The sequence below is a fragment of the Vicia villosa genome, linkage group LG1 (genome assembly GCF_029867415.1).
Source record: "Vicia villosa cultivar HV-30 ecotype Madison, WI linkage group LG1, Vvil1.0, whole genome shotgun sequence".
Lineage (NCBI taxonomy): Eukaryota > Viridiplantae > Streptophyta > Magnoliopsida > Fabales > Fabaceae > Vicia > Vicia villosa.
In genome coordinates, this window is record NC_081180.1 from 234,941,581 (window position 1) to 234,965,258 (window position 23,678).

The 23,678-nt window shown below is 33.8% G+C and overlaps 1 protein-coding gene across 1 annotated transcript; it reads left to right on the forward strand.

Moving 5' to 3' along the window:
• The first annotated feature begins 491 nt into the window (after positions 1–491).
• LOC131596763 (probable 2' cyclic ADP-D-ribose synthase BdTIR) lies at positions 492–6,443 on the forward strand. Its single transcript, XM_058869508.1, has 4 exons — positions 492–509; positions 1,332–1,783; positions 2,093–2,150; positions 6,309–6,443. Exons 1-4 carry the CDS (start codon positions 492–494, stop codon positions 6,441–6,443), a joined length of 663 nt encoding a protein of 220 aa, XP_058725491.1.
• Positions 6,444–23,678: the final 17,235 nt, after the last annotated feature.

Here is a 23,678-nt window from a genome sequence, read left to right on the forward strand (position 1 = left end):
TCGTCTTCATCATCTTCAGAATATAAGACACATAAGTAAAGCTTTCAAAGGCATCCAAAGCTTCCCTTTATAAAGTCAGGATCATAAGCTCTTGTACTGACTTTCCTTGGAACCGTTGCATAAGTAGCATTCCAGAATCATAACTTTCATTGTAACACAACACTAGTATTCTTCTAGAGTGTTGAGTTTAGAACCTGATGACATCACATGCCTTTTTACCAGAGTCATAACCTACAAGAAAAAATTCACACACTAGAACGAAAACTTATAGTGTATAATTGTTCCTTAAGATAACATGTAAAGTTATTATCAAAACCTAAGGCCAGATGTAGAACCATTCTTGTTCTTACAAATATTTGTGCCTGTAAAAACAAAGGGTGGAATGGGATGAACATAGTAGACAGTGAGAGTTTAAATCCATGGGTTGATCCGAAAAACTAATGTTGACAAAACAAACATGTTGGAGTAGTTGTGCTTGTTTTGCCAACACAATGTTTAAACAACACCATGTTTGTATTTGTTAGGAATATCCTAAGTCCCACATTGATTAGAGATAAAGCTTGAAAATAATTTATATAAAGGGACATCCCTCAGCTTATAAACCGATTTTAAAGTCAATTATGTAAAGATGAGTTAAGTCAAACTCTAATATAGTATTAAAGCCTATTTATCGGATCATATGACACCCATCATTAATATTCACGCACTAACCCCTCACCCAACAAGCCAATTTTAAAATCGATTTTATAAAGGTGAGTTACATCAAACTCTAATAATATTAATTTTTTGAACCTCTAAAATCGAATGTCTCTTTCAATTAGGATATTTAAGTATCCATTCATTTCTTGCAACACCATGTTTGTATTACTTTTTTTAGCCTCCAAAATCAATTTATCCTGATTTTCCTCAAAGGAAGCAACCTACAAATTTCCCCCCTAAAATTGAATCAAAACAACCATTTCGGCATATTTGAATTACCAATAACCCATTTAAACAAACAGAAATATTAAAAACATTATAGACACATCCAAAAATAACCACTGCCGTACGTGTAAGAAGGAGTACAATTATGGTACTCTAACACATGAAACCAACACAGTCCTAAAATTCAAACACTTATTCTCTTTTTGTTCTTTCGGTATTCTCCCTCCAAATTCCCAGTATTTTCTTGGATGTTCCTCACACAATCTTCTATTATGAAATCATAACTTCAAAATTAAACTAATAAAAACACATTTTCCACCAAAATTTACTCAAAACCTCAATATAAAACAAATTTTAAAGCAACATTTTTAGCAAAACACAAACAAACTTTCAATTTTCAAAGGTAGCTTAATCAAGAAGCCATGCAACGTTACATCCACAAACTCATCCAACCAACATGTCAAGTTTTCATAAACCACCGCGGCATCGACACGAAGAAGAACATAGCTGGGTTATTGTTCAAAGATCTAACAAGCATGGGAATCAAATCTTTTCTTGATAGCAAGAACATGAAACCGGGAGACAATCTCTATCGTCATATCGACAACGGTATCATCGGTTGTAAGGTTGGTGTTGCTGTCTTCTCTCCTCGATACTGCGACTCGAAGTTCTGTCTCCATGAGCTCGCTCTTCTCATGGAGACAAAAAAACGAGTTATTCCGATATTTTTCGATGTTAAGCCGTCGCAACTTATGGTCAAAGACGACGGAACTTGTTCTCAGAAAGAGCTTAGAAGGTTCAGATTTGCATTAGCAGAAGCAAAAAACACGGTTGGCTTAACCTTTGATCCATTCAATGGGTAGGTACATTTATATTTTTATTATATATAATAATGTGTATATATTAATTTTCTCTAACAATTTATTTTATTTTGAGAAAACCGGTATTGTACCGACTCATATCAACGGATCACGAGTATTTATTTTATTAAATCAGACTGAAATTTTTAAATTACTGATATGACGTAGCTAAATAATATATTTTTATTAAATAACTGCGAAAACTATTTTATATTCTCAATCAGTGCATAATCATTTAATTTTTTATTTTAATTTTTTTGGGTTAATTAATGTGGTTTTTTATGTGACTAAATATATTATTTTTTCAGGGATTGGTCGGAACTATTAAACGATGCTACAAATGCAGTTATTATGAATTTGTTGGAGGTAGAGGGGAAAAAATGATTAAAAAAATGGTGAATACTTATTCAATGTTTACCATTGTAAATTTAGATATATATAATTAGTTATAAGTTAAATTTGTTTATTGTTTGCATATGATAAGATCCAAATGAGATAAGCATATGTTTCCATTTATGTACATCACTCAATTAGTTGGCTTGAATTAGAATAATTAATTGATTCAGCCTTCAATTCTTTTGTATTCTTTTAATCAAATCGAATCTTTTGTAATATATTATAGTCTCTTGTATGATAGAAGCTTGGATTGAATCAATTTAGGCTCATCTTTTGTATCTGATCCCATAATTCTGGGTTTTTTTTTAATAAATTGTAGTTTATTTAATTTTTTATCATGTTATTTATACATCTCAACACCATTGAATATATTGTGTCTTACATTTTTGTGCGAGGAGAATATATATATATATATATATATATATATATATATATATATATATATATATATATATATATATATATATATATATATATATATATATATATATATATATATATGGGTCATGCTAACGAGTGCCCCCGGGGCACTCGTTAAGCATTCCAAATAAAGAAAATATCATAAATTCATTGCATTTTGAACACACAATATTCTTTAAAACAACTAATTATTTATGTTTTCAATGTATTGAATACATATATTTTGGGTTAAAACATATCTTTTTACTTTATTAAATAAAGCTTAACTTACCTTTTTAATCTCTTAACCAGTGCCCCGGGGGCACTCGTTAGCATTACCCTATATATATATATATATATATATATATATATATATATATATATATATATATATATATATATATATATATATATATATATATATATATATATATATATATATATATATATATATATATATATATATATATATATATATATATATATATATATATATATATATACACTATTGTTACACGTCTATTTCATTTAACACATGTGTGGTTAAGAAATTTGGTTAAGCCACATTCAATCCTATCAAATAAGTTTGTAGAGTGAAGATTTTTCTCACTTATAAAGACATGTTCAGGATGTCGTAACAAAAAAATTAGGAGATTAAACTATTGTTTAACTTAACTCGCAAAAGCAAGAGTTGTCACCGGACTTTATGAATTCCAAAAGAAGAAAGAGAAAATATCAATAAAACCAAACAAAAAACAAAAGATTTGGTTATGAGGGTTAGTTATACAAGGGGAAGGTATTGGCACCTCTCACATCTGTGATACTCCACAAGATCCTTTTGAAAATATGTGTTTAGGCTAAAGGGTTTGTTTGCAAAAAGAAGATTGAAGAGATTAGAAGAGAAGTTTTTATTTTTTTTGCTCCGCCAGACGTTGCATTTTGTGCCTACATACCCCTTATGTGCAATAGCGAAGTCAGAGCATCGGTAGTTCTACTTAAAAAGAAACACGAAAGTTTATTTTGTTTGTTTTTAATGGGAAAGACATTTCGTCGCATTCGAGCGGGAAACACCACATGAAATCCACAAGTATGAGGGAGTGGGTATTTGCATCATCTTAATATGGAGATCTTTACTTGGATTGACTCAACAAGCATGTCTCACATTCAAGTGGAAAATAATCAACACTTCAACCTACATCTTAGGGGGCTCTTAGAGTTTTGCACCACTACAAAAACAGATCAATGTTTTCTCTTTTTGAAAAGGTTTTAAAAGAAAAAGAGTGCAAGGGCACAAAAGGAAGTTTGATGAGTTTTGTTCATTTTAGGATTTTTGAAATGGTTTGAATATGCTTTAAGTGTGTTAGCATTTATTTGAGAAAATTATTTGTGAGATCACATGACAAAGTCAAAGTTTATTATGAAAGAGTTTGATGTTTGAAAAGCAAGATTGATGGCGATGCACAAGACGAGCAACTTACAAAACTTGGGGTTTGGCTCAATATGTGGATTGAGAATTCTTAGGTTTAGTTGATGGTGATGCACAAGACGATCGACTTACAATAAAGTGGTTAGGGCTTGGTATATGGACCAAGAGTTTACGGGGGTTCATCATTTATTCATACACACAAAGCAAATAAGCATATAAGAAAAAATAAAGAAAGCGGTAAAATTACCTCAATGTCTTACAATTTGTCAAATGGGGATGAATCCATATGTTTGAATAATCTTAACAAAATAAGCACAAAGTAAACATCCACACACAAACAATTATTAAAGACTTGAAAATCATTGTATGAAATCCCAAGAGGAAGTTGTGTGTGTGTGTGTGTGTGTGCAAATCAATTCTCATTGTAAGGAAGCCCAAGAATAAGCTTTGAGGTTGATGGCGACGCTCGGAAGCAATTGACTTACAAGGATTATAAAATAACTTGATATTAATCAAGAATTAGTTTGAAAATGATTTAGGCGTGTGTTGGTTACAAATTGGACGCTTTCCAAAAAAGAAGATCAATTTGATTGATTTATATGAAGAAAGAGTGACTTTCAAAGGAAATGAAAGTGTCTTCGACAAAGTTATTTGGCGAAGCTTGTTACACTGATAGGCTGATTGTTTTATCTGGGACTTAGAAATATTTTGAGTCATTTATCCTTGGATTTTGACGAAGCGAATTTCGAAATAGACCAATGGCGGGATTTTTTAACTTAATTGTCCCTTGAAAAGGACGCGTGGAGACTTGCAAGAGGCGAAACACATGTAGAAGGAAACGTGTCATCTTCGGAGTAGAAGACTATTGTAGTCAAATTAGTATTATATAGGAGTCTTAGTGAATAGATTTTCAGTGTATTCAATATTTTACTATACTCAAAATAAACTCAAAGTATCTAGCGTATTGAGAAACGAGACTCTTTGAGAATATACGTTTGAAACACCATTTTTTTCAATAATAAATCACTTATTTAAATTCAAAGTTATTTACAATTTTATTTACCTTTCCTATCAAAAATCCTTTACCCTTCTTGTCTAACTTTATCTTTTCTCGCCTTTTACTTTTATACATAGACCTTTACACTGATTTATTCCTTTTATGAAACAATACCCTTCACAACGAGTATGATGACAATCCCGTCGAATGCGCAAAGCGGACTAATTTTATCCCTAGTTCGAACACAGGGTCAACCGTCGACCCCAAGACCAGTGGGGATTAGCAATGTTAGGCCACCTTATGTGCCTAAATTCACAACGCCATTAAATGGTCGTGAACAACCATATGGCATGCCAACTTCTATGATGGCGAATTTTCACAATAATATATCGATATTTGCTGAACATATTAAGTCAATGTTTTCACCATTACATGGGTCGGGATCGACCGTAAACACTTTGGATTGAAATACCCAACCCCTAGAGGGAGGATTTTCTGCCCAACTGCCCGCATTTATAAACCATTTTGTGGCAGTTTTGAGACAACAAATGGATGAAAATTACCATGAAATGGTTAATACGCTTACCAAACACATGAGTACAATTTCAACCCTTTAATACAAAATGCCACCCAGACTAATCAGCAATTGGCAGCGCAAATAACTCACATTGATGATTTCTTTGGCGCTCCTAAGGTGCCAATTTAACAACCCCGTTGAGAATGGATGGTAGAAAAATCAAGGACGCATCCTAGAAGAGGATCCAATTATTAACTAGGCCCAACAATTCGTACCAAATAGGGTCAAAGTAGAGCAGTGCCAACACGATGAACCCCATAGGTTGAGCCCCAAATACCTAGGGAGAGAGAAGTCCTAAGAGTGGTTATGGTTAACTGCAACCAATATGCTGACGAAGTCATTCATCGGGTTAAGAATGATGGCGTCACAGGAGAGAATAATTTGGAAGTCATGGTCGATGTTAAGTCCCAAAGTTCACAAAATTCTCCGCTGACACCAGTGAATTAATTGTCGAACATATAGCCAAGTATCTAAACGAGGGTGGGGATATTACAACCAATGAAAATTTAAGGATAAAAGATTTCCATAGTAGTCTGACTAAGAATGCTTTCACATGGTTTACCACACTCCCAACAAATTCCATCTATGATTGGACTCGCTTGGAGAGATTGTTCCATGAACAATTCTACATGGAGCAATCGAAAATTGTTCTTAAGGAATTGGCTAGCATTAAGCGTAAGTTTAATGAGCTAATAGAAAACTATCTCAATAGATTTTGTTTTATTGTAGGCGAGATATTTTACACAAGTGCCTGAGCACGAGTTAGTCGAAATGGCGGCGAGTGTTTTAGACTATTCCATCAGGAAGAAATTAGACACCCAATACCCGAGAGACATGGCCCAACTAGCGAATAGAGTTCGATAGGTCAAACGACTGAGAGCTAAAAAGGCCAGATCAAATAAAAACAATAGGAGAGAAAGGGTAGCCTATATCGTAATGGACAATGACTACCAAAAGACATTTAGTGATCCCATAGGTTTTGAGGGGGCGAAATTGATTTTGCCGGGTTGAGACAAGGGCCTTCCTACTCTTACAAAATGTTTGTACCTTCAAATGGGAAAATTCCCGTCGAATCAGAGAAAAGTGATAAGTTCCCTAAGAGAACATACACCTTGGGCGTACACATGTGATGAGATCTTTGACTTACTAGTCAAAGATGGTCAAATGATAGTTTTACCTGGTGCTAAGATACCCCATTTAGAGCAACGAAAGAAAAAAGGGTTTTGTAAATACCATAATTTTCTAGGCCATAAGACCTCACAGTGTTTTCTTTTTAGGAATTTGGTACAAAATGCTATCAAAGATGGAAGGCTAAAGTTTGGCGAAAAGGATAAATCACAGATGAAGATTGATTCCAATCCTTTACAGATAGATGATGCTCATTATAATGAGCCCACTAAAGTCGACATGGTTGAAGCCACTAAGGGCCTTAGGGTTCGACTAGAAAAAATCAGGATCACTAATTATCCCAACATAGAGGTGAACATGGTCTCTTTGAGTAAGGAAGTCGAAAAGGCAAATCATCGCGAGGAAGATCAATTGAAAATTTCTTATCCTAAAAAGGATGAGATTTTTGTGAAATTACTGTATAGGTGCCAGAAGAAAAAGTCAGAGGTCATGTTATGCCCAAGGTGCAGTAGTGTCTATGATAGGAAAGTTGTGGAGAACATCGAGAGGGTTGAGATTATTACTCAAAGGTGCAATTGAAGGGACACTAAGACCCCTTAAATCATTGGCAATAGGGGACTTCCTATGAGGAAGCAACAAGAAGGCAAAGCCTCCGCCCAAAGAAATAGGCTTCCTTCAAGGCTACAGCAGATGCACCAAAAGATAAGTGGGGGAGGCCTATTGAGAGAGGAGATCAAGAACAAAAGAAGTGGAAGAACTTCAAAATTGGCAAAGGTTCTTCTTTGGAGTACCGAAAGAAGTTTCAGGTTTCCCGGCAACATGTCTACGGGTTGAGTTATTACAAAGGAAAGAATCTAATGTCTCGTTCCCAATGGAAAATATACCAGAGGAGGAAATAGGAAAAGAAGGAAGTGGCCGAGAAAATGATGACCGAATTAAGTACTAACGAGCCTCAATTCAAAGAGGTGGAAGAGAATAAACATGTGAGGAGGAAGTTATTCTCTCTAAAAGGTGAGAAGCCAAAAGAGAAGGTGCCAGAACATCTTCCTGAAGATGATATGCTTATGGATACCTTTGACTTAGGTTCTGAGTCATCTTTAGGAATAAATTATAATGTAGAATTTGTTTTACCAATTGAGTACGACCAGAATAATTGAGGTCGATGAAAAAGAGGAAGTACACGAGGCGGAAATGGCCAAGCACAGGCCAATCTGTTACTGCATATGTATAACAGTTGTTTCGAAGAGCAGAATGTTTCTTCAAGAGGTCGGACAAAGGCATTGAGAGCCATTTAAAATCCTTGTTTATCAAGGGTAGAGTAAAAAACACTAGAGTAAACAAAATTCTGTGGATGGAGGAGCGGGAGCATACTTAATGTCTCGGAATATTTCGGAATTTTCGACACCTACTAAGATGGAGTTGTAAGAAGAAAAAACATCAAATGGGGTAGTGGTGCTCAAAAATATAATTAACTGAATTGTATACTTGAATTGAATTGCATTACACCATAAAAAAATTGAACCACTTAAATGGTTAATGAACTGAACTACTTAATTTAAACAATTCAAGTTCAGTTTAAAACCGGTTCAGAGCCAGTTTCTTTTTATAAACTGGTTTAAATATATAAATTAGTTTTAAAAAAAGTCAGAAAATATATTTTCTGAAAATAAAACATTTTTTTTAATAAAAAAAAGTCAAAAATAAAAAAATATTTTTCCCCTGAAAACAAAAAAGAAAAAATTTTGGGAAAAATATATTCTAAAAATATTGATTTTTAATATAAAATTTTTAATTTTATATGAAATTAAAAAAGATTGATTTTAAAACACTTCAAAATATAAAATTAATTTAAACCATTCTACACGCTTTTAGTTAAAATCATATTTTTCTTTTTTATGAAAGGTGCGTCTAATAGTGGAGACGGTGTTGCTCTGCTAAGGCAAATTCGCCGATTGATTGATCTCCATGAGGATGTTCAAGTTAGTCACTCCTATCGGGAAGCAAACAAGTGCGCAGATGCCTTGGCTAATGAAGGATGTGTTTTATCTTGCAGTTTTGTTGATTATACGGTTGAGCTCAATTTTGTTGCTCGTCTGTTGGAAGATGATAGGATAGGCATTGTTGTACCTTGTTGGATTCCTGTTTAACGTTTTTCTTTTTTGGACTTAGGCCATCTTTCTTCCCAAACAAAAAAAAATATTTATTTTTCAAAATTTCCACAAACATCATAAAAATAAATAAATAGAATATTTTTTCAATATTTTTAAATTAACTTATAAATCTAGTGTATATATGAAATTGTTATACGTACCTGTGTCATTAAACTTTTTTGAATTTCACTATCCTCTAACCTCATTTTAAGCTACAGCAGCAAGGTCATTATTGGAGAGAATAATATAATTTTCTAGTCAAATACAATTTAATAGGATTTTCAATTGAATAAAAAATTGCAGTTCAATATATAACTCAATTGAAATTACATTTGGTCTATAATATATATGAAGATCTCCATCGAAAAATGCGAGTACTCAACTTTCGTAAGCCATCATTCCTGATCAATTCCATTTATGCTTACAAAATTAAAATTGCAATATAAATCTGTTGTAAAATTTACTTTTAAAAATATCATTTTAAAAATATCAATTGGTTTTAATTATATATATATATATATATATATATATATATATATATATATATATATATATATATATATATATATATATATATATATATATATATATATATATATATATTATGAATAAATATTATTGTGGATGTCCATATATATTCTTATCTTTCATCTTCATATTCTCTATTAAGTGGTATAGTAAGGTTATGATTTTTCACCTTCCTAATATCCTATAAATAGAGACCACTTTGCAATGTAAAGCGAACTACTTACAAGATGATAATACAATATTACTTTTTCTCTTCTTTTCTCTCATTCATCTCTCCTTCATCTATATTGTTTTGGTTAATTTCATAACACGTTGTCAGCACGAAGCTCTACCAAACTTGAAAAAAAAATTGAAGCCCTAATTGTTAGAGGTAATATTAGTTAATTATTTTATTATTTTACTTTCTCATTATCCATGTTGAATTTTGATATTATATCTTATTAAATTATCAATAATCTCTAAAGGATTACAAAAACAACGTGTTTGTTATATAGTTCCTGAAGAACTTAACAAATATCCATTAAAGATTAAGTTTGTTATATAGTTCTTGAAGAACGTATCAAATATCCTAGAAGGATAATATTGAGTTTGATATATAATTCCTGAAGAATTATAAAAAAAAAATGGTGATTGTGATTGAGTTCCTGAAGAACTACACACACACAAAAAATTTTTTTATCACTATGAAGATCATTTGTGATGTGTAATTCCGGAAGAGTTAAAGTTTTAAAATAAAGATTTCTCACACCTTAAAATATTGTATCTATAATATTAGAAGAATTTCATCATGATAATGAATCCCAGAAGGATTGCATCTATACTAATAACATATCCCTGAAGGATTGCACAAAGAACAATTTTTCTTGACCCTTGTTTATGTAAATAGTTAGTGATGTGATATTTGTAGAAATAAAGATTAATATTAAACTATCTCCTAATTATTGTTCAAAGATTGAGTTTAATCGATTATTGTGTTTATAATAATTGATGAATTCCAGAAGAATTCAACGTTCAATCACCTTTAAAAGGCCGCATCTATAATATTATTGAATCTTAGAAGGATTGTATCAATTATGTTAAAAATTAACAAAATGATTGCTTCAATAATATTATCGAATTCTAAAATGATTGAATCAAAAATATTGAAGTATCCCAGAATGATGATTTTGAGGTATGATTTTGAGGATGATCTTCATGCATCCCAAAAATATTGCAAAAGTAATATTAAAATATCCCTTAAGTATTTCATAAATTTTTGTTGTTGTATCGATCTAAAAATTTATAATTTTAACACATCCCGGCAGGATGATTATATTGCTCATAAAAGATTGTCATTCCAGAAGAATAACACAAATAATTTTAACGCATTCCGGCAGGATGATTATATGTTTTCGATCATTATTTATAACAAATTATTTATATAGTTACTGAAGATCTTATCAAACATCCCTGAAGGATAGTAAAACAACATAATTATATGATGATATAATTTTGATGATATGATTTTGTATAATTTTGATAATTATATGATAATATGTTCATATGCGTGTGTATGATTAAAATTATTAATCATGGGATACTATCATATTGGTTTTGAATATATTGCCAATCATTACACAAATTAGATTTAGTTCTTGATGCTCCAAAATTAGGATGATCGGTGTTTAATTTATGTACTCAATTGTAGTACCTAATATCAAACAGTCTTGCTGATACAATTTCTTTATTCATATTATTTCTAAATATTGATATTTTAACAAGAGAATTAAGACATTGCAATCTATTAAAGAATATATCAATAGTCTAAAGTTGCTACATATTTTAAAGTTGTTATAATAGTGTTTAGATTTCTCATATAAATCTTAATTATACTATTCTTTTCTTTTTACAAGTATAGTGTATGGATGACATTTGTTAGTCCATCTTAAAGGCACACAAAAGTAATCTCATATTCTGATAGAGTCGAGATTCGAATGAACTTTAATCCTTTATATTTTCTTTTTGTGTGTTCTCTTTATGTCTTGTCAAATATTTTCGTCATAGATAATTCACATGAATTATATTGAAGGTATTGAATATCTTTGTATTACACAAATGAATTTGAACATAAAATGTATAATAGAAAAGCTATCGGCTTTTCCCTCGGGCTTGTACTACACTTATATTAGTACAATTGAAGCACACGTCATTGTAAACCAATAGTTTACAAATTACACTTAAATGTGTCGTTGATAAAACCGATTGGGTCATCTCGGATATAATATGATGCGAATAATTTGTATTGAAGAACCAGAAGTTTCTTCAATCCAGTCAATTTTTATGTGTTTCTAAAAGAAAATAAAAATTTGAGAAATTGCGTTTTTATGACATTAATTGTTGCATCGACTAAAATATCATGCATATGTCTCTACTCACAACCAGAAGTTTGTGAAATTATTTTCTCAACTAATTAGACTAAGATCTTGTTTTCTGGATTTTATTTTATATAGAAATTCCTGTATAAGTATCACATATATTATTAAAATTGATATTGAATATCATGTAATATATGTTCATAAAAAGAAAATGGACCCGAAGATCCATTCTTTAGACGTCTAAAGTTAATTATATGGTTGATACTTATGAGATCATCAATTCTAAATTATATATTTGAAACACCCAAACTATGATATTAATATATTTATTCGCATTAAGCCAACAAGACACTATATAATAGTCCTCCCTAATTTATTCTAGTATTTCTCATCTTAGCACTACAACAAGGAAGCCCTACAAGAGCGCTTTTTTTGGGCTTTAAGAGCGCTTAAAAGCGCTGTTAAAGGCTGCGCTGGCGTAGCCTACAAAAGCGCTTCTAAAAGCGCTCTGGTAGGCCCCCCCTATAAGAGCGCTTTTCTGGAAAAAGCGCTCTCGTAGGTCCCCCTATAAGAGCGTTTTCCTGGAAAAAACGCTCTCGTAGGCCCCCCTTTAAGAGCGCTTTTTCCAGAAAAGCGCTCTTATAGCCCCCCCTGTGAGAGTTAAAAAAAAAAAAAAACAACATACGAAAGCGCTTTTGGAAAAGCGCTCTTATAGGGTGGCCTTTAAGAGCGCTTTTTTAGGAAAAAGCGCTCTTAAAGCCCACCCTATAAGAGCGCTTTTACAGAAGCGCTTTCGTATGTTGCGTTTTTTTTTTAATTCTTTTTTATTAATCTTTGGCAGCGCTTTTACTAAGAAGCGCTTTAGTAGGTTTGTGAGGTTTTTTAATGTGCAGCCTGTAATTTAATCCTCCCAGTCGACCTGTAATATTTTCGACCTGTAATATTTTCGACCTGTAATTTATTTTTGACCTGTAATTTATTTTCGACGATATTATTTCAGCCATCAGTAAGACAATATATATACCAAAATAATATCCAAAATTATATATATACATCATATATTACAACATCAATAATGTTATATAAAATTGTAAGTAAATCGACACAAATCCTACATGAAAAAGTGCTTAATATAAAAATGACTCAAATCCTCTTTTATTTCTTCCAACTTAAGTTTCGGGTATGTAGCGGCACGGAATTCGTCAAGGTACTACAAAACAAACAAAAAATATGAATGATACATTTAGTTAAATGTAATAAGTTATATGAAATTATCTTAAGTTATAAATTCATACCGTGAGCGGAATCTCTAATTGATTTGCCTGAAGGATTTCTTTTATATACCTCAATACAAAGTATCCGCAATCGTAACTGTTTCGCTGTTGCGGACACTACATAGAAAAACAAATAAGATTCTATAGTTGTGCATTATTTTATCAAGTAGCATAAATATATTATAAGCAACATTGTGAAAAATAATGTACCTGCACTTGGATCCAAGTAATGTTGCTAGATTTAGTTCGGGATACCTGTGCGTCCCGTTGACTTCGGAACACTTGTATTGATCTAATTAACAAATATATAAAAGCATATGTTTAGATCAATCCCACAAATAAGTAAATATATATATAAATATACACGAATATATATTTAGAACGATCCCACTTACAAATCAACGATGTCCTTCATGGCCTGATAATTGGTCCATTCACCGTTTACCGAATTCAGATAATACACGACTTCCCTTATAGGGTTGATAGCAAGCAGCAACCAGTGTGCTCTATAAATAAAAACAATAGGTTATATGAAAATTTTGCTATACACAAAAGAAACAGAGATTAGATGAACAAAGAATGAGAAACTAACCCTACTGGTCGGGTATTATACGCCCAAAGATGCAGACATTCTGTGTTGCCGGTGGACATGAATCTATCGACTAATCGCTGTCTAACTGATTCCCGTTCCGAAGCAATTGCCATTCCGCTGCAGTGGGCGGAAGACACGAAACGGAATCTGTTAGACAACGGAGTCCCGCGCAACACTCTGTCATACAACAACCTTAAATAAAAACATAATAAACATTAGATTATTTTCATTGAAATGTGTAAATAAATTATATTGTGAGACTAATTAAATAATATATCGGATGAGGGAATATTACCGGATGTATGAGTGCATGTTATTGACGCCTAGTTGATCATGCTTAAAAATCTCCTCCAAGTCATCAAGTTCAATAAGTGACTTGAATTCAATACCGAAGACACTCTCATCCATAACGATTTCACGTAAAGCACCGTCCTTCAAATCGGACATATCAACCATTGTTGCGAGCGTCGACCGGTACCGAGGCACAAAAGCACCGCCTTTTTTTCCCGCTGGCTTCGGAGGACCAGTGGGTGGTACGGTACGAACATGCTGCGTCACTTGTTGTGACTCCCGAGCGGATGCCTAAAAATCATATAAGTTAGGTAAAATATAAAATCATGCAGATTTAGATTCAGATTAATTATTAACACTTTAAATGTACCACTTTTAGTGATGCAACAGACTCCTCCTCCTGTAAAATCCCTTTACCCTTATTTGCGGGTTTTATAGGAGCAATCTAAAATTAAAATGTAAAAAATAGTTAATAAACGGTTTAGAATTGACATTCGAAAACTAAATGATTTCTTAATCGTTTTCAATATACCTCATCACTAATGACAATGAGCTCCGAGGGCCATGCAACAAATGATCCTATTGCATCTCGCAGCAATGTCGTCTCTGAGACCATGTCAGGTACCGGTAGCATCGCATCATGATCTACTACAACATCCACCGATACTTTCAGGTGTCCATCCGGGAGCGGTCTATGGTGAAGTAAATCTCCCACAGTGTTGTGCACTTTTCCCTTGCCAACTAGGCGATAACACGGTGCCGATAAGAATAGTTGGCAAGAAGAAATGCCCTAAACCAATAGTAAATATAAAGTCATTATCGTTAACAAAATAGAACAATTTGTAACGAAATAGAACAATTTGTAAGAAATACCTCGGGAAATTTTCTTTGACCGTTGAAACTAGCTTTATCACTAGTTTCTCTCACCGATGCAGTATTGCACTTTTCTCTCATATACAAATCTTTATCTCTTTGCAATGCAGAGACTTGTGCTTGCAATTCCGCCAACTTTTGCAACACTTCTTCATTTGAAGGATTTCTTCTCCTAGGATTCTTGTAATAAGAGGTTGGAGTCACACCATGACCCTTACCCCTCACCCGACCGGGATACTCAGGAGCATGTAGGGCTCTACTAAGTACGCTCCTATCATCATGATCCTCACCGGTGGACACCGATTGCGACAAGGTCTCCTGTAATTCATTTATATTTCAATAATTATTAGTGAAGATAAAAAATCATTTATATATTAAAAAACATTTGATTTAAATAAAGACACAATATTATACTTACACATTCAGTATACACTCTCTGAACTTCGGGATCGACGGCTTGATTCTTGCCCACCCGAGCTTCTCTCCACAACACATGTACAGGAAGTGAGGTTTCCTCACTTTTAGACTCCTCTAACTATGCATTGACACAAATCGCAAAATCGTCAAATAAAACACATTTAGACAATTAATTAAAACGCATTTCTATTTACTTACAATTTTATCCTCCAAGCGTGCATATCCCATACGCCCTTTTTTGTATGGATATGCGGGTTTTGATGCTCTCGCGCTATTTGTGACACTCCTTTTCCGAAAAGCTTCATCTCTTTGATTTACAAACTTAACCCAATCTTCTTCATCAATGAAGGTCTTATACTTTAGTGGTCTTCCCGGCGCCTCTTCAAGAAAGTTTCCATCTTTATCCTTAAGATAGTTATTTGTCAAAAAAGCTTTCCACCCTCTATATCTTTTTCCGGCCAAACTAAGCATGTACCGTTTACGCTCATCTGGTATGTCAAAGGTCCTCTGCAAAAAAACATACGCATAGTGTGTTAGTATAAGTAATGTAAACAATATAATAACAACAACCATATATGGTATATACCTGAAGCTCTTCCCAAATCGCCCTTTTTTTATCATCCAAGTCGTCACTCTTCATATTCCATTTAGCTATGGAGATTGGAATATGCATACGAACAAGTGTACCAATGTAACTTGTCAACTTTGCAGAATTAGGACCAATTGGTTGGTTTTCAGAATTCCATTCCAAAGGGTATACTAATCCTTGGTCTCTATGTCGTATGATTCCCTTCATAATCGTGATGCCTCGTGCAACTTCTTTTGCTTCAGTATCAGGTGGAGCATTTGTATCCGGAGCATCTCTTTCTTGTGAGTTTTCTTGTGAGTTTGCAGGTGGAGCATCTTTATCTGAAGCCATTGAACCTGTATCAAACAAAGTAAAGCACATTAGTACACTATTAATAAGCTTACAATCTATACAAGTCAAACCATGCATGAACAAGTGTATCGGAAACGAAATCGGTACAAATCAAAATGAGCGTCAAAAAAGAAAGTTGTCGGAATTGAACGAAATTTACATGGCTATGGTAAAACGTCCCCACGGACTCAAAAATAAAGTCGGTTTTCCAAAATTCAGACCCTAAGCCCGACTTTTGATTACGGGCAGAAGCAAAACCGATAAAAAAACAGTCCCGAAATGTAAAGATAAGTGCATGAGCAGCTCCGGAATCGTCAAAATAGTATATTTACATGTAAAGAAGTCGACAAACGGATACATGGTTCAAAACAAATTAGTCGGTAGAAATTGAATAAAATAATCGGTACAAATTGAATAAAATAATCGGTACAAATTGAATAAAATAATCGGTACAAATTGAATAAAACAAATTGAATAAGTACTATACTATTGAATAAAACAATCGGTACAAAGTGAATAAAATTATTACCTTTATCACTAACGTCTCTTTCTTTTCTTGGTAGGATTGTGTTCAACGCGTCTCTTAACAACGCGGACGGTTGGATTAATCCAAATACCCTCATTATGATCATTTCTAGTACAAGATTCATTCTCATTTTGATCGCTTCTTGTACAAGAATCAATGCCAACACCAATATCACCTTGATCTTCAATGTTTTCATCAACTATTTTGTTAGATAAAAGCACTATAGACCATTTCGTACTTGAAGGATCATTGACATAGAACACTTGTTTAGCTTGAGAGGCTAGAATGAAAGGCTCATCTTTGTACCCTATCCTATTGAGATCCACTTGCAAAAATCCTGACTTATCCATTCGTATGCCACTATTATTTTCAACCCACTTGCAACCAAATACAGGAATCTGAAACTTCGCGTAATCAAACACCAAAATGCGCTCGATAACCCCAAAATATGACAAATTTGCAAATTTCGGATTTAAGTCATTCGCACTTGATATGTGCATTGCTTCAGCTACCAAGGTAACACCACTATTTTGCATAGTACTTTTATCATCCTGTTCTTTGGTATAAAATGTGTATCCATTAATTGCGTATGCGCTATAAGAAAGCACAATTACAGTTGGACCATAGGCTAAGCATCTCAACCTTTCTGTTACTGAAGCAGGATCTGAACGATACTTTGAATAAATATGATCCCTAAACCACGGTATGAAACTTCGATTGTGCTCTCGTACTATCCAGTTCTCATTTCTATTTGGATTTAAATCTCGGAGAACAATCTTGTGCATTTCAACATACGGCTCAACCTCAATCTCATTGTTCAGAACATACAAGTGCGCTTGATCCCGTTCGACCATTGATACTGTCACAACTTTATTTCCAATTAGCCTTTTTCCTTCTTTTTTTTCGACAATATGAGATTTAGGGAGTCCAATAGATTGAACATTTGACAGATATTCAGTACAAAACTCAACCGCTTCTTCAACAACGTATCGTTCGGCAATACAGCCCTCCGGTCGACTTCTGTTTTTCACATACCCTTTTAATATTTTCATATAACGTTCAGCAGGGTACATCCATCTCATATAAGCTGGTCCGCACAATTGTGTCTCTTTCACAAGATGCACGACTAGATGAACCATTATGTCAAAAAACGAGGGAGGAAAATACATTTCAAGATCACATAAAGTAACAACTATCTCTTTTTGCAATGTTGGTAAGATCGCGGGATCGACCACCTTACTGCAAATTGACCTGAAGAAGAAACACAGCTTAGTTATTGCGCTTCTTACTTTTTCTGGAAGAATAGAACGTATACCTATTGGTAAAAAATGTTCCATTATAACATGACAATCATGCGTCTTCAAACTCTTTAACTTGAGGTCTTTCATGGACACAAGTCTTCTAATATCTGAAGAGTAGCCTTCTGGAACTTTAACTTCACTGAGAAACTTACACAATGTTTTCTTCTCCTTTCTAGATAGAGTGTAAACAGCAGGTGGCAGATATGTTCGTCTTCCTTTCGTCACGGGTCCCAATTCAGTTCTCATTCCCATGTTTACCATGTCCTTCCTTATGTTAAGGCCATCCTTAGACTTTCCTTGTATATTGAGTAACGTACCTATGACGCTGTCAAATACATTTTTTTCAATATGCATAACATCCAGGAAATGTCTTACGTACAACGACTTCCAATATGGAAGTTCAAAAAAAATTGACTTCTTCTTCCACCCACCCTTGACAAGTGAATGTGCAAAAGGCTTGCCAAACTGAGTGCTCACATCTTTCACCTTTTCAAAAATTTGATCACCTGACAAAAAAGGCGGGGCTGTACCGTGTTCGGCCTTTCCGTTGAATGCTTTTCTCCACCCACGGTAGTGATGATTAGAATTTAAGAATCTACGATGGCCGAGAAAGACATTCTTCTGACAAAGCTCCAATTGTGTCGTATCGGTTTCATCTTCACAAACGGGACACGCCTTTTGACCTTTATTGCTGTACCCGGATAGATTTCCGTATGCTGGAAAATCATTAATTGTTCCAAACAACATCGCCCTCAAGTTGAAACTTTCCTTCCTATACCCATCGTAAACCTCCACACCGTTCTCCCACAAAAACTTTAAATCTTCGATTAAGGGTGCCAAGTATACATCTATGTCATTCCCTGGTTGTTTAGGCCCAGAAATTAGCATAGATAACATCATGTACTTACGCTTCATACATAGCCACGGAGGTAGGTTATAGATCATAAGAATCACAGGCCATGTGCTATGCGAGATACTTTGAATACCATGCGGGTTCATTCCATCAGTAGACAATGACAACCGAAGGTTTCTTGCTTCTTTTCCAAATTCAGGATATTCAGTATCAACTTTCACCCATTGTGGTGAGTCTGCCGGATGTCGCAACTTTCCATCAATAATTCTTTCATCTGCATGCCAAGTCAAGTGTCTTGAATCGGTCTCACTACGATACATGCGTCTAAATCTCGGAATTATAGGAAAATACCATAAGACTTTAGCAGGAGACAACTTTTTCTTATATCGAGGGGCACCACATTTAGGACACTCATTCAACGCTGCATACTCGTTTCGAAACAAAACGCAATCGTTTGGACATGCATGTATCTTATCATAGCTCATGCCAATAGAGGACAACATCTTTTTGGCTTCATACGTTCGATTGGGAAGAACATTATCCTCTGGTAGCATATCTTTCATAAGGGCTAATAACTCTGTGAAACTTTTATCCGACCATCCATTGTCCGCCTTTAAGTTGTACAACTTTAACACCGCAGACAATCTTGTGAATTTTGAACAACCATCATACAACGGTTTCTCTGCATCGCTTACCAACCTCTCAAACATTTTGGGACAATCCGCAAGATCTTCTTCAAGCGCTTCTGCAATCTCTTCGACTCGATCGCAATCGTATGTGTCTGTGCAATCGTCGTTTGAAGCATACTTCCTATTACAACTCGACCCAGCATTCCCGTTACTTTTCTCACCATGCATTGTCCAACATGTATAACTTCTATCAATTCCAAACCGTAGTAAATGGGATCCCAACTTTTTCCCGTCAACCTTATCCCCATAACAGCAACCCAAGCAAGGACACGGCATTCGAAGCGGGTCTTCGGAGTGCGCAACCGCAAACTCAACGAATTTCCATACCCCTTTCTCGTACTCTTTCGACAATCGTTTTGATCTCATCCATGTCTTATCCATGACTTAATTAAGCTAAACAAAAACGGTCAAACTTTCACTCTTCACAAGTAACCCCTATGGCGAATTCAATTCACAAAGTTAGTAAGTACATCACTTAACGATTAACGAAATTGATATCATGTCGGAATAATGAGTATTACTTAATATAATCTAAAAGTTACAAAGTTAGTAAGTTCATCACTTCAAAATCAGAGAATATTCCACATGTCGGAATAATGAGTATTACACTCATGTCTTAATTAATTAAGCTAAACAAAAACAACTAATTATTTAGGAACAGAACGGTATAATGCGTTTCTGTCAATAAAACGCAATGAATCAGAAGCAATAAAACGCAACATATTACGGAATGAATCAGAAGCAATAAAACTCAACATATTACTTTGGCGAGAGAGAACAATATATTACCTGTATAGTAGTAAGCAACTTGTAGACCCACACAATGTAAGATTCTTGAATGAGATCAAACTTTCACTCTTCACAAGTAACCCCTATCAATACAAAAAGAATAAGTCACAAATCTATAACATTGACAACACTAGAAATTGTGTCAATGGAAAGCAATTAATTACCTGTATAGTAGAAAGCAACTTCTTGAATGAGATCAAACTTTCACTCTTCACAAGTAACCCCTATCTAGCAAAGATATTCCTAAAAAATATAAAATAAAAAACTTAATTGAAGAATATAAAAATTAGGTCATAATCCATAGCTTAAAAAAATCAGCATTGTATCATTATGTCAAATTCATTCAAATTCAAGTAAACTCACAAACAAACACAATTTTCAAACCAAAAATGAAACAAGATGCAAGAAGTCACATTGTACCATGAGAAATTGGGTTCAAAACAAGTTCTAAATCCCTAAACCAACATCCCGGACAGCCATGATATACGTATAAATTGGCTCTCAAAATTCACTTCAAACAAGTTCAAGATGAAATAATGTAAAATTTGAAAGAGAATAATGTGAATGTTTCCCATCTCATTTCATTTCAGAAATAAATATAGATATTTCCTTCTTATCTCTTAAAGTCAATTTAATATATGAGCATGTTTTAATATAGTTCAATCCATTTCAAAACTTGTAGAATTCCATAAACCAAGTTGCAATAAAGTAGAGACATCAATATGAACTCATACATTAAATCCAAAACCAAACTAAGACACCTTTTTCAATTTACAAAATAGCAAGAGGAAGAGTTGAAATGTTTGTATTACATTCAAACATGCTCATAGTGCACAACGATCATGTTTTAGAATAAAGATAGCATTTTCATTCTCAATCCCATAAATAAGTAAATATATAAATATACTTCACGAAATAGTATGCCAAAGTTTTCATGTAATCAAAATAACAGTAGAACTTCAAAACTTATACTTTTATATAAAACCTCACGAAACATTGTTCCAATAAGTCAACAAAACCTGAAGCATAACAACCTAACTTAAGTATACTTAAGTATAGTTAAGAGCACAAACCTGAACTAAGGAGAAAGAAGAGTGGTGATATATTGGGAACAAGGTTAAGCAATTTTCTTTTAGAGATTCAGATTCTGCAGATACAAAGAGACAATAAAACAAGATTATAAAAATTGTCTCACCAAATCACCATCTCAAGTAAGAAAATATCATAAAAGTAAGAAAATATTCAATGAAAATTAAACACTCTAAAGACATTTAATCAAACATGTAATATGCTTCATTCTCAAATTGCAGTGCAACCCTTAGTTGAAACCCTTAAAACTAAACCCATAAATCATATTACCTTGCACAGTCAGACGGAGGAGAGAACGACGGTGGTGGCTGGCGACGGAGGGACGAACGTGGTGGCTGGCGACGGAGGGACGAACGGTGGTGGCTGGCGACGGAGGGACGAACGGTGGTGGCTGTGGCTGGCGACGACGGAGGGTTTTTCGGTTGCAGAGAAAGTGAGAAACAGTAATAAAAAGAAAACGAAAGAGAGAAAGTGAGAAAGTGAAAGCGTGTTTTTGTTTTTAATTTTTACTAATAAAGGCTACTAAAGCGCTTCTGAAAAGCGCTCTCATAGCCTGGTCTATACCAGCGCTTTTTAGCAAAAAGCGCTCTCATTAAACCCCCCTATAGCAGCGCTTTGAAAAGCGCTCTCATACCCCCCCCCCCCTTACCAAAGCGCTTTTCAAAAGCGCTCTCATACCCCCCCCTTACCAAAGCGCTTTTCAAAAGCGCTCTCATACACCCCCCTACCACAGCGCTTTTCAGAAGCGCTCTCATACCCCCCCCCCCTTTAAGAGCGCTTTTTTAGCGTGTTTTTTTATTTTGTTTTTAGTGCAACCTATAAGAGCGCTTTTTACTAGAAGCGCTTTAGTAGGGGTGCTGTTAAAAATTAAATTTGGCGTAGTGTAGTGAACATTTGGATGTGTTGTGTATATTCCAATTGCTCCAATATAATACATTAAGATGAGTCATGAAAGAATATTGGAAAAATATAATTAATATGACTCTCAATTTTGAGGATATAATTTGAGAAAATAATCAAATACTTGATCGCAGCCCAGTAGGCTGATTATCACTTGATAAATTAATTTTCCCAATATTAGGGGGAGGGAAATGAACAACTGAAATCATGAACAAGAAGTTCAAATGAACAAGTTAAAATAAATTGTTGTCTTGATCCTCGTACAAATTAATATGAACCAAAAGTTCAAAATATTATTCATTTGCAAAGTTTATGAAATAAATTATCAGCTGGTAATACTCCACTCAAAGTGGATTCTCCTATTGGATAATATAATATTTCAAATGAGTTGTAGTTGCGCCTGAAGCGTGGTATGAAAGTCGGTTCCAATGTTAAAAGTCCTATACTAAGAAAAGAAACTAAAGATGACCCAAGTGAGGATATGAAAATGCTAAGAGCACTTTGATCTAATTTAATTTTCAGTTCCAGAAGAACAAATCAAGTACTTGAAATATGAAATAAAGAGATCTCGATAAATTATGTCATGGATGAAATGGAATGGAACCGAAATTGAGATAACTAAATAAAGTCAATATTGACAATGTCTTTGTATACAATATAACGCTAAAAGTGATCAATGATAACGAGGATCTTGAGTCAAAGTCTATTAAAGATTAGAGACTAAGTGAGAATTGGCCAAAATGAATATATTCAATTGAATAAAAATTAAACTCCCTTTACAAGTGACTCACTTTTGGACCTGTAGTCCGAACACCTCATGGTGTGAAACTAATTGGATATAAATGAGTTTTTGTGAAAAAGAAAAATAAGAATGATATAAAGTTTGATTTATTGCTCAATGATTTTAGCAAAGACCTAAGATTGATTTTGATAAAACATATTCACCTGTAGTGGATTCAATTGATTTTTGATAATTAATTAGCCTTGTAACACATGAAGGGCTTAATTTGAACATGATGGATGTAATGACATCTTATTTATATGGTTCACTTAATAGTGACATTTACATGAAACTCCCTGAAGGGTTCAATATATCAGAGGCACGTAATTTTGGATCTCGAGAAAACTACTCCATCAAATTGAACAAGTTTCTCTATGGGTTGAAACAATCTGGATGCATGTGGTATAATCACCACAGTGAGTATTTACTAAAGGATGGATATACAAATAACTCAATTTGTCCTTGTATTTTCATAAAATGATATGGAAAAGTATTTGCAATAATAGTTGTCTATGTGGATGACATAAGTATTATTGAAACTCCTGAAGAGCTTCCAAAAGCTATAAATTGCTTAAATAAAGAGTTTGAGATGAAGGACTTGGAAAAGATAAAATACGTCTAGGTTTGCAAATTGAGCATGTGGAC

What these genes read in the sequence shown, in the direction of transcription:
- LOC131596763 (XM_058869508.1), top strand. An exon ending in ACCTTTGATCCATTCAATGG is followed by an intron (nt 1,784 to 2,092) that starts GTAGGTACATTT and finishes TTATTTTTTCAG; the next exon opens with GGATTGGTCGGAACTATTAA. An exon ending in TTATTATGAATTTGTTGGAG is followed by an intron (nt 2,151 to 6,308) that starts GTAGAGGGGAAA and finishes GTTTTATTGTAG; the next exon opens with GCGAGATATTTTACACAAGT.